The 13,633-nt window shown below is 35.1% G+C and overlaps 1 protein-coding gene across 1 annotated transcript in view; it reads right to left on the bottom strand.

Annotated features, from left to right (window-relative positions):
* Window positions 1-6,370: 6,370 nt before the first annotated feature.
* Window positions 6,371-13,633, bottom strand: part of LOC132548578 (pecanex-like protein 1) — a 33,672-nt gene continuing 26,409 nt past the window's right edge. Inside the window, exons 37-38 of the mRNA XM_060212440.1 lie at window positions 12,486-12,676; window positions 6,371-11,637 (exon numbers count right to left, since the gene is read on the bottom strand). Of these exons, the coding sequence (XP_060068423.1) occupies window positions 11,356-11,637; window positions 12,486-12,676 (473 nt within the window). The 3' untranslated portion in view covers window positions 6,371-11,355. The remainder of the gene's footprint in view (window positions 11,638-12,485; window positions 12,677-13,633) is intronic.

Raw genomic sequence — 13,633 nt, 5'->3', positions numbered from 1 at the left:
CTGACCCTCTGGAGTCAGAGGGGTTGGGCCCAAACAAGGAATCAATAGCTATCTAAAAATTACTTTTCCTGTAGATCGGATGAAGCAGTTTCAGACAAACAAAGCTAGGTGAGCAATACAGGCCCTGTAGGTCTCTTGTCTTTTTTCTAAATATTGATCAATCTTGTATAAGCAACAAGTTTCACACCAGGAGACCAAACAAGCATGTAAAACTTTTACCATATTGTATTAAAAGAAAATTTATGGAGGTAAGTCTCTGACACTGATTGAAGATTGAAGGTTTACTCTGTACAGGTGAGTAGAATCCGGACTGTGACAACTCGAACAAACTCACTGAAGCAAGGGAAGAAGGATGATCTCTTACCAGTTATGATGAATGGAAAAGAGGACAACATCTGGATCAGTGAACTGGAGAGGTAGGAATTATTTAAACTTGTGCAGGGAAAGTTGTCAGTGAGGTTCGGCTGTAATGGTACAAATTCATGTGAAATAATATGAAGTGGAAATGTTATAATGCAATTTATGAGAATTTAATTTTTCGGGACTTGTATTTTGATATTTAAATGTGGTTTCTGAATTCAATAATAGAAGATGTGCCTGTACTTCATTATCTCTACTGTCTTATCTTTGTTGCCACCAGGGTTTTTGGTTTCCCTCCCCACTACACAGATGTAGGAAACCTCCCTACAACAAGACGACAGAGGCTGCTTGGCAAATCCTGGTCTGTTCCAGTTGTCCAGCACATACTTTGTCCTCTCACACAGTACTTTGCTTTGAAGAAAGAGACTGACACATCAACAGAAAACAAGGAAGTGAATAACTCAGTTGTTATCTCATGAACTGAAAAGGGTAGCAACTCAGAATACTGGAACAAAATTGTCCAGCAAAATTACAAACAAACAAAATCTGGAATGACGACTGGAATTCAAAAGTACTAATATGCATCACAAAAAACTTTTGAAGGAATTCATTCACATTATTGTCAAACTGTTGAAGGATTATAATCTCTTAACATTTAAAGAATCTTATAATCTCAGATCCAAGCATCCAGATGAGAATGTTGTTTGGAAAAAAACATATTCTATGCAATCCATCAACTTTCAATGTATGTTTTAAGTACTTCTGGTTGAGGTATAAATGTTATGTGTGAATATTTAGCCCACCATCATCAGATGGTGGGGTATTCAAATTGCCCTGCTTCCGTGGTCCGTCATCCGTCCGTAAACAATTCTTGTTACGGCTATTTCTGGGAAAGCACTGGATGGATCTTTCTCAAATTTCATATGCAGTTTCCCCTTGGTCCCTAGTTGTGCATTGTACCTTTTATGGACTGATTTGAATTCAAGATGGCCGACAGGCAGCCATCTTGGATTTTGGAAGTAAAAGTTTGTTACCGCTATTTCTGAGAAAGTACTGGATGGATCTTTCTCAAATTTCATATGCAGTTTCCCCTTGGTCCCTAGTTGTGCATTGTACCTTTTATGGACTGATCTGAAATCAAGATGGCTGACAGGCGGCCATCTTGGATTTTGGAAGTAAAAGTTTATTATCGCTATTTCTTGGAAAGTACTGGATGGATCTTTCTCAAATTTCATATGCAGGTTCCCCTTGGTCCCTAGTTGTGCATTGTACCTTTTTGGACTGATCTGAAATCAAGATGGCTGACAGGCAGCCATCTTGGATTTTGAGAGTAAAATCTTGTTACCGCTATTTCTGAGGAAGTACTAGATGGATACTTCTGATATTTCATAAGTATTGGTTTCCGTTGGTCCCTAGTTGTGCATTGTACTTTTTTTGGACTGATTTGAAATCAAGTTGGCCCACAGGAAGCCATCTTGGATGTCTAGAGTAATACAGCACAAGCATATTTTCTTCTATATTCTATCATATTGATTCAAGACCATATCCATTATCCACCTGTAACTGACTGCTATCTAATAATACTTTGGGATCTTTTGCAAATGATATTTGCTAAAAGGTGCTTAATAAAAATATCTTGAACCATCATTGAGTACAGTCAATGAAGACCAATTCATGAACATTTACAAAACCTGTAACACAAAAAAATAAACAAATCTTCAAGAACTGAAAACAAATCCTCAAATGATGGGCGCCAAGATCCCTCTGGGATCTCTTTTTTAATTATGCTGTTGTAAAGCTCACATGGTGCAAAAGACAGTGGCATAGTGTCCGCCATTCATTTGTCTGTCAACTTTTACTACAAATCATTAGTAACAATTGACAAATTTTGGTCAGAATCATCCATAGGGGAAGGGACTAACATAAATCAATAGAACTGAATGGGACCCCCCAAAGGGAAATTAAAATACCATAAAATCCTTCTTCTGTTGGAATGAGTGAATTTCGTCCAACTTCGGTGTGAATCATCCTGAGGTGAAGGGAACTGTTGTATATATAGTTAGGATGAACCCCTAGGGTCAGAAGGAGGGGAAGATTAATTGGAAAGTAGATATAGGTTGTTAGAATCCTTTCAATATAACCTGGCGCCAGACAACAGGTGACTGATACAAGCCTATCAGCCTGTGGTAAACTAGACTTAAGAGATGATACTGCATGTTCAACATATGCATTTAATGCAAAATTCTTTCCATTGATGTTGTCACTTAAAATTCACAAAAGGAGAATCACATTGAGTATTAACCAGATGAGTAGATATTTACTTTGTATTGATTACATATGACCACAAAAGGACAGTGAGATGTCATTTTCTCCAGGTGAGAAAATATATACTAGATTTCTTACTGCCATTGTTTCTCTTAAAGATTGTAGGCAGAAAAATGATGACGATTATTGCTCCAGGTGAGAAAATATATATACCGGATTTATTTCTCCAGGTGAGAGGTATATATAGTTTTGTTGATGTTTAGATAATTCAGTTTAAATTGAATTTCCTTTTATTTGGGTTTCTTTAAACATTTATTCCAGGTTGTCAAGCGATATGGATTCTGCTGCGTTTGTTGCATTCAATTTTTGAACATTGAAATAAAGCAGTTTTTTTTAACAGGAAACAGTTTTAAAATACTTCAGAAGTGATATATCTAATCGTCTGGTAAAAATGATCAATTAATGTTTTTATTTTCAATTACTTTAATGGTTTAGTACTTTAAATTTGCATGAATCCTATGACATCAAAACGGTAAAGTTAATTTAAGCCAATTTTACACAAAAGCTTACTTTTTGTTGGTCCATTACTGGTATTGGCAAGAATTTGCATGAGAATAGTTTATAACCAGTAGATAGAAATTGCTTTTTGTACGGTGCATCGGAACAGGATATTGGTACTGATGTTTTTTTTTGTTTTTTGTTTTTTTTTTTTGCAATAAAAAGTTCAGACAATTCCCTGTGTTCTAGTGACATGTGTATCTGTACAGAGGACTAACATAATTATATGGAAAGCTGGTGCACAATGTGATTGGCTAATAGCTGATATATTCAATGCCAAATGTTAATTGCTGACTGTTTAATGTTGGATGTTTCTTGTAAGTATGGTACAACCTCTCCCTCACCATCTTTGAAGATAACTTATATAGTTGAGGAAAATAAACCCTTGTGTCCATGCTATATATGCTGCTCGCATATAATGTGGACTTTGAAGAAACCTTGTGATTCAGAACTAAACCAGGCCAGGAGTCAACTAAGGTCATTTCCACAAGCATCTTTACATCCTTTAGAAATCTTGTAAAGGTCTAACTACGGACTGAATGGTTGAGATAAATATTAAATACTATTCTGGTAAAGCCGGTCACACAGTGATGTGATGTACTCCAGTAACAACTAACGTTTACAAGTACAGGAAATCCACTGTTCTGGAGTAACAAGTCTCCACTGTTTCATGAATAGTGAGCCAACTATCAGTTGGGGTGATGTACGAGGTTTACAGTAACAAGTCACAGAGGTGTTCGATACAGAACGTTTGTATAGCAACATAGGAAAACTATAGCAGTTGTGTTACTTCTATGTTAACATGTCACAATTATAGAGGTCACTAATACACGTGTCAGTTGTAACAAGTCACAATTATAGAGGTCACTAATACACATGTCAATTGTAAGAAGTCACAGTTATAGAGGTCACTAATGCACGTGTCAATTGTAACAAGTCACAATTATAGAGGTCACTAATACATGTGTCAGTTGTAACAAGTCCCTATTATAGAGGTCACTAATACACGCGTCAGTTGTCAAGTCACAATTATAGAGGTCAATAATACACGTGTCAATTGTAACAAGTCACAATTATAGAGGTCACTAATACATGTGTCAGTTGTAACAAGTCACAATTATAGAGGTCACTAATACACGTATCAATTGTTACAAGTCACAATTATAGAGGTCACTAATAAACGTGTCAATTGTAACAAGTCACAATTATAGAGGTCACTAATACACATGTCAGTTGTTACAAGTCACAATTATAGAGGTCACTAATACATGTGTCAGTTGTAACAAGTCACAATTATAGAGGTCACTAATACACGTGTCAATTGTTACAAGTCACAATTATAGAGGTCACTAATACATGTGTCAGTTGTAACACATCACAATTATAGAGGTCCCTAATACACATGTCAGTTGTAACACATCACAATTATAGAGGTCACTAATATATGTGTCAGTTGTAACAAGTCACAATTATAGAGGTATCTTATACACATGTCAATTGTAACAAGTCACAATTATAGAGGTCACTAATACACATGTCAGTTGTTACAAGTCACAATTATAGAGGTCACTAATACACGTGTCAATTGTAACAAGTCACAATTATAGAGGTCACTAATATATGTGTCAGTTGTAACAAGTCACAATTATAGAGGTATCTTATACACATGTCAATTGTAACAAGTCACAATTATAGAGGTCACTAATACACATGTCAGTTGTTACAAGTCACAATTATAGAGGTCACTAATACATGTGTCAGTTGTAACAAGTCACAATTATAGAGGTCACTAATACACGTGTCAATTGTAACAAGTCACAATTATAGAGGTCACTAATACATGTGTCAGTTGTAACAAGTCCCTATTATAGAGGTCACTAATACACGAGTTGTCAAGTCACAATTATAGAGGTCAATAATACACGTGTCAATTGTAACAAGTCACAATTATAGAGGTCACTAATACATGTGTCAATTGTAACAAGTCATAATTATAGAGGTCACTAATACACGCGTTAGTTGTCAAGTCACAATTATAGAGGTCAATAATACACGTGTCAATTGTAACAAGTCACAATTATAGAGGTCACTAATACACGTGTCAGTTGTAACACATCACAATTATAGAGGTCACTAATACATGTGTCAGTTTTAACAAGTCACAATTATAGAGGTCACTAATACACGTGTCAGTTGTAACAAGTCACAATTATAGAGGTCACTAATATATGTGTCAGTTGTAACACATCACAATTATAGAGGTCACTAATATATGTGTCAGTTGTAACAAGTCACAATTATAGAGGTCACTAATACATGTGTCAGTTGTAACAAGTCACAATTATAGAGGTCACTAATACACATGTCAATTGTAACAAGTCACAATTATAGAGGTCACTAATACATGTGTCAGTTGTAACAAGTCACAATTATAGAGGTCACTAATACACATGTCAATTGTAACAAGTCACAATTATAGAGGTCACTAATATATGTGTCAGTTGTAACAAGTCACAATTATAGAGGTCACTAATACACATGTCAATTGTAACACATCACAATTATAGAGGTCACTAATACACATGTCAGTTGTAACAAGTTACAATTATAGAGGGCACTTATACACATGTCAATTGTAACAAGTCACAATTATAGAGGTCACTAATATATGTGTCAGTTGTAACAAGTCACAATTATAGAGGTCACTTATACACATGTCAATTGTAACAAGTCACAATTATAGAGGTCACTAATATATGTGTCAGTTGTAACAAGTCACAATTATAGAGGTCACTTATACACATGTCAATTGTAACAAGTCACAATTATAGAGGTCACTAATATATGTGTCAGTTGTAACAAGTCACAATTATAGAGGTCACTAATACACATGTCAATTGTAACAAGTCACAATTATAGAGGTCACTAATACACGTGTCAATTGTAACAAGTCACAACTGAGGTTGCTGCGATACACATCAGTTCTATTGTAACAAAGCAAAACTATAGAGGTTGGTGTGATAATGAACATTTTTTTGTGGAAATGAGTTGTAACTGCCAAGGTCACCGATTCACGTTTCCATAGTAGCAAGACAACTACAGAGGTCAATGTGATTGATATACGTTTCTATAGTAACAAGTATATACCGTAGAAATAAGCCAGAAACCAGTTAATAGATTGGTAATTGTTAAATTTATTTTATCGATGTTTTACATCATCAATATATAAACATCCTCATTACATAATATATACACAATTGTTGGCATTCAATCCATCCATTCAATCCAACTTCCAGTCACCAATAAACAAACACAGACAGCTACGTACCACACATATATTGTACTTTAAAACAATCTGCTGATTTTCATGTACACACACTCACTAATTAAAAAGACACTTGCTGACTTAAGTGTACATTTACAAATTATAAACAAGTATACTTTCTCTAGTTACCTACGGCAACAAGATATGGAAAACAAAGATCACCATTAAAATACCAGAAACACATCATTTGCAACAATTTCTCAAAAATCAACCTACTGTGGTAATTTTAACAAAGAACAGCATACATATCTAATATTTGAGAAAATCAACATCACATGTTAAAAAATGACATTATCTCGGCTATGGCTCAGAGTATAAGTGATGTTTAAAAAATGTTTACGATCAGCAAAACGTTTCTGTACTTGTGCATTTACAGAAATGGAATTGAAACTATCTTGAACTTGGCAAATTTACATAGCAAATTAATTAAGTGTTCAAATTACTTTGGACTTGAGTGAGGTACAATGAACTCATTGGTAAACATTTATGTACATATGTAATACAAACATATGAGAAACATGTGATGAAGACTGCAAGTAAAAGTAAGTATAAAATGAAAGTAGATAGATCATATCAGCATGTCACAAATGATTTTTCAGTGACGGGAGTTACAGAAAATAAAAGTAGCTTCTATATGAATTTATGAATCGTACTTCACATTGCTACAGTGATTGCTTAGACTGTCATTCTTTTAATAATGATGATATAATTTCATAGTACTAAAGACAGCCCGGTCAATCTATTGGCAATAACATTCAATTTAGTAAAATTGGACTGGGCTTAGTCAACCTGACCCCATGTGTCATCATCGAGACGTATTTAAGTAGATTTTTCTTACAACACTGACTGATTGCCATGAACACCTATAATAAACAGTATAATTATAAACTTATCAAGTATGACGAAAAAAAATCCTTTTACACCAATCTACTGTCTGACAATGTACCAGAGATCCACAACTGTCAAAATGAGGCAAGCTTCAGAAAATCTATTTAAATCATTTCATACAATTGAAGCCCTTGTTATAACCTGTCTCAAATATAACCATTTTTGACACCAGTTGAATAAATTCTAGTTACTGAAATTCAAATCAACAAAGTCATTTAATAAACAACTAAAAAAGCTTCACAGTACAATATGAAGCAGTACATGAGTCATGGAATTGGTGGGTAATTTACCAACATCAAGTTGAGCTGCCGAGACATGACCTCTTGTTTACGATTAAAAACATTCTGTACAAGTTGGCGTCTTCCAAAACTAGTCTCATAGCTTTGTGGGGATTGCCATTTGTGTTTATGGACAAGAGCAGCTGACTACCATTGCAGGTAGCCAAGACAGGTGAACATATTGACCGGTATACTTTGAATTGCACAGTCCCGTATTCCTGGTGTAAATATACATGAAATATAACTGTATCACTAACGTACACCACATATACAGCTTCCAGCACCAACACGAGGAAGAGGGCTGGTAAGCAGAAAGTGGTTTGGAAAATAAGTCTTGTAACCTATCACATAACCAGAAGTAACCAACATCTATTCTGATTTTAAAGCTGATAACAATTATTACAGACAACCTGGATATAGAGGCAGAGTGTCCTGTATCCAGGATACACATTTGGGACATTCAATTAGAGGTATATTATGTCTTTGGACCTACAGCAACACCACTCTCAAACAACACAAGCAACCGGTCCCACAGCACTTTAAAGCACTATCATTACCACATTGTAAGAACTTGATATACATTTTTGTGTATAAAGTTTTGAATATTAAAACATAAATGATTTGAAATGGATTTACTAGACTTCACTTTAAAAAACATCATGCCGCTGGTTGTTCAAAGGCTGATTAGAGATAACCAGTGGTTAGTAAAAAATCTCTGAGACAAATTAAAAAAATTTGGGAACATTCTTAATGATGCTACAGCAGTAGGTTTATTGAGACAGGTCAGATTAATACATGTACATTTTAAGTGTGAATTTTGCCTAAAACTCTCTTGGGTTTTTGAATGGTAACAATTAGAATTTTACACTAACCACTGGTTAACTGTAACTTTTGAGCAAATTGGGCCAGGTAGTCTTTCTCCCCTGTATCATCAACATACATACATCAATCTATAATAAAAAGAAGTCTTCATTTGGTCGTTAAAAGTCCAACATTCATTCTAAATCAACTAAACACTGGTACCTTACGTTGTTTAAATTTCTATCAATCTTATAATTTTCTGTTTGTTCCTCAGTAAGACAATGTTTTAATGTTTTAAAGAGTCTGACAAGTTTATCAGCTAAAGTTATTTGACGGAATCTCAACAAAATTACATATATTTTTGTCTTTCTTTCATTCAAATTATCAAAAAATTATTGCAAGGACAATGGAAGTCTACAAGCATGTTATCAACAGTATAAGACTTATGAGTTACCTGATCTTAAAAGGGTGGGATATGGGTTGGCATTCCTAGAAATCTAGAAATATTAAAATATAAGGGTGGGATGTTAAAAAAATCTGTAGTTTTCTTCATCCATTTAATTTGAGGACACCTAAACTTATTTGAAATCTGATCAGAAAAAGCAATCACAGGCAGAAGAGAACATCATTTAAAATAAGCAACATGTACACAAAAAAGTACATAAATATGTACTGGCAAAAGTAAAGTATCACAAGATTTCCGTTAATCAGCCGAAGGGTCTCCCTCGAGACTCCATGCTCTCAACACCGGAATGTTACACAGATCTATTGTTAAACAATAAATTAACACTACCTTGTCCATTATAATGCATACAATTTTAAATTAGCTGTGACATCAATTTCAATTAGACTTTCATATTGTATGACAAAAAAATTCATCAAAACACTTAGGGATATCAATTTTCATCATTGTGACAACAGTAAATCGACTTCTTACATCAAGCAGTAACGAAAATCTTTATGAATTTGTGATAACATAATTATTCAATAGTTACTTGGACACAGATATGATATTTACTGAATGATTCTTTACAAAGAAGACCAGCTTCCTATGTCTCAAACCTGATATGCATTGTTCCATTCCTGTTTGAAATGCTTCACCCTGGTGTGACGATGTGTGATGGTGACAACTGATTGTTTTTTCCCTCTTTCCATTTATACTCAGCACATAGTAAACAGAGCACAACTAACATCAAAAATAATTTAGAATCAATGAAATACAAGCTGAACATAAAAAGCAGTCAGTATTTTTCGTATCAATACAAAAGGTAGAAATAAAATATATGTACATTTTTTATATGTTATTACACTTAGCAGATTATAATTTTGAGCAGTTTTATATGACACAACTTCAGTGATTAATGGTTAAGAAGATTGTAAGTCTACTCGTGTTGATTAAACAAAATGACTTGTATCCAGAACTATCTCAGCTGCTAACCAAGGCTGGAACAAACTAGGTACTGTAGACAGAATGTACTAGATTTACCCTGGAACAGACTAGATACCGTAGACAGGTTGTACTAGATGTACCCGGGAACAGAACTAGGTACTGTAGACAGGTTGTACTAGATGTACCCTGGAACAGACTAGGTACTGTAGACAGGTTGTACTAGATGTACCCTGGAACAGACTAGGTACTGTAGACAGGATGTACTATATGTACCCTGGAACAGACTAGGTACTGTAGACAGGTTGTACTAGATGTACCCTGGAACAGACTAGATACTGTAGACAGATTGTACTAGATGTACCCTGGAACAGACTAGGTACTGTAGACAGGTTGTACTAGATGTACCCTGGAACAGACTAGGTACTGTAGACAGGTTGTACTAGATGTACCCTGGAACAGACTAGGTACTGTAGACAGGTTGTACTAGATGTACCCTGGAACAGACTAGGTACTGTAGACAGGTTGTACTAGATGTACCCTGGAACAGATGATATACAGTTGACAGGTTGTACTAGATGTACCCTGGAACAGACTAGGTACTGTAGACAGGTTGTACTAGATGTACCCTGGAACAGATGATATAAAGTTGACAGGTACTATAAGGATATGTATTATCCCAGTACTAGTTTTCTGAGGAGATATAGACAAATGAGGGCTCAGTTATTGTTAGGATCTGACTGGATACATGTGTTTTTGTCCTTTCAGAAATGTCTAAGGATGCTCTATAACATTCTGTTCATAGAATGAAGCGTTTCACACTCATACCCACCATATATCATCATATCCCATTGACCTTTGACCCTCTGAAAGTCAGCCATGCCGAAACTGAGGTAAACCACGAGTAAAATCTTCCCAACAAATCACAGATAAACAGATAAGTCTAATGAATCTCGGTAACCTCTCCATTCTTCAAAATCCTCACAAACTGAACTTGCCAGGATGTACCGCCTGAGGTAAGATTACAATGCTTTGTTCCTGCTATGTCACTGCCGCAGACTACCAGAGATGAGAAACAAGATTCAAACAATACTAATGTGTGGGATACTGACAGCCTGTTTTCATGATGCAACACACTGTAGTTACTGAGGATACTGTACTCAGTTGGATGTCTGGGATACACAACTATGTCGACAGACTGACGACCATAACTCTTCAAGTAGGAAGTTGATATGTTGTTACATTTCTCACCCGATCTTTTAACATGTGTCTCTACACAATGTATTTTTAATCTTTTGGCCATGTATCCATGGATAATTTCACACTTTGATCTACAAAGATGCATGTGACAGTATTTTATCAATGTTGCTGTCCTTATAATAGAATGATGATGGTAGGACGTTCATACTACAACATCAACATGTGACAACGTTATTGTACAAATAATGTCACACGACGTAACTGTGTCATACCCATGATGACCTGGCCTCATGTCATACTTCTGCCCCTAGATCCAACACTCCTGCCTCAGCAATAGGTACATACTTGTCCGAGATCTGCACTAACAATATCACTTTGTCCACGTGTGAACGCTTAATTGTTTCTCTGTGACAAGGTTCCCATCGATGTACAACAGTACCCTCCATACCCACGGCCGGACACCAAGAAGCCCAGCCCGATTTTCCACCACTCTGCTTCCAGTCTTCATTCGGCCACTGAACATCTATACGACGGCCAAGGTTAATGGTGGGGAAGACTTTTGTGGTGTCAGTGATCTGTAAAAGAACAATGATGTGCAACAAAATACATGTGAAGAACTAGTGTTGTTCCGATTAATCGATTTAATCGAGTATCACTTGTTTGAGATGTTTGATCAATTAATCGAGTAAGAAATCTGTAATTGATCATAGTGATGTATGAAAATAGATTATTTCAACATTAATAAAATTATTTTTAAAAAAACGACATTTGTTTATATTAAAAAGTATTCCATGCAATAAACGAATAACAAGCACACAAAATGATGGTGTAGGTACAACAGTTTTAGTAATTACGTGAATTGCTGTTAAAACATAACACAAAATACGTATTTAGACTTTTAATCGATCATCGATCAGTTACACAAAGTTGATGATCGATCAGGAAATTTCAACCGATTCCCAACACTGTAAAGAACTGTGCCATATGAAATTTTGTCTCCAACTATTACACTTCCTTAAACTTTTTTTAACTTTCAACTTCTGTTTTAAACAATTACAGAACAAGTTTAAACGTTAATTAAAATGTACTATAGTTTTCATATCTGATGAAACTAAACAAAATCCACAATAATATTATATCTTTTGAGTTTGGTCAGAGAATCAAATGTGAACGTCTTGATGAAAGGAAGGTCAGTTATCCTTTGTATTATATGAAGGAATAATATTTTAGTTGATTTATAAAGCAGCAGAAATCCTTGTATAAAATGTTAACATCAGTATACTAACCTAATACTAATGCATTAGAAAAGGATCGTTGAAGTTTTATAGAACTATTTCCAAAAGATAATATATAATTAATCTGGTATAGCATATTTAATCCATAAGCATGAAAAAGAAGACTTTTCTCAAACTTAATTACATACCCGCACTTTTTGTGGTAGAGGGTCTTTGCTCCCTGTAGTTTCACTGATAAATCCTGCTAAAGTAATGAGAGCACTGGGTTTACTGGCAGAGCTTGCTGTAGAGACCAAACTCCCACGGTTTCCCAGAGTCTGCAGGGCAAGCTCTTGATTTGTAGGAGTAGAGGTAGAGCAATTGGAGCGAGAGTTTGGACCTGAAAAGGATGCCATCAAACAATTTAATCTAGTGTGAGTTTGGAACTGAAATGATGCCATCAAACAATTTAATCTAGTGTGAGTTTGGACCTGAAATGATGCCATCAAACAATTTAATCTAGTGTGAGTTTGGACCTGAAATGATGCCATCAAACAATTTAATCTAGTGTGAGTTTGGACTGAAATGATGCCATCAAACAATTTAATCTAGTGTGAGTTTGGACCTGAAATGATGCCATCAAACAATTTAATCTAGTGTGAGTTTGGACCTGAAATGATGCCATCAAACAATTTAATCTAGTGTGAGTTTGGACCTGAAATGATGCCATCAAACAATTTAATCTAGTGTGAGTGGTTTCCCAGACCTGAAATGATGCCATCAAACAATTTAATCTAGTGTGAGTTTGGACCTGAAATGATGCCATCAAACAATTTAATCTAGTGTGAGTTTGGACCTGAAATGATGCCATCAAACAATTTAATCTAGTGTGAGTTTGGACCTGAAATGATGCCATCAAACAATTTAATCTAGTGAGAGTTTGGACCTAAAATGATCAAACAATTTAATCTAGTGTGAGTTTGGACCTGAAATGATGCCATCAAACAATTTAATCTAGTGTGAGTTTGGACCTAAAATGATGCCATCAAACAATTTAATCTAGTGTGAGTTTGGACCTGAAATGATGCCATCAAACAATTTAATCTAGTGTGAGTTTGAACCTGAAATGATGTCACTAGACTGTAAAATTCATGCAAATAAGTATCTGAAAGTCAGAATGATGTTTTATCATAATTGTTTAAAGGCTTCGGTATGTTAGGATGTGTTATGTCTATCAACAGTTTTGATAAAGACTGGCTTGTTTGTTAGCAGCATTCCTGGGAAACATTCAAAAATACATAATTAACATTTAAAAAAGACAACAATTAAATCTAGTGTGAGTAGAAGTTTTGGTATG

Source organism: Ylistrum balloti, unplaced genomic scaffold (assembly GCF_031769215.1).
Source record: "Ylistrum balloti isolate Yb309-2 unplaced genomic scaffold, AGI_CSIRO_Ybal_v1 Utg370018, whole genome shotgun sequence".
Classification (NCBI taxonomy): Eukaryota; Metazoa; Mollusca; class Bivalvia; order Pectinida; family Pectinidae; genus Ylistrum; species Ylistrum balloti.
Note: the sequence above shows the minus strand (reverse complement) of the source record. Positions and strands in the feature narration are given on the sequence as shown.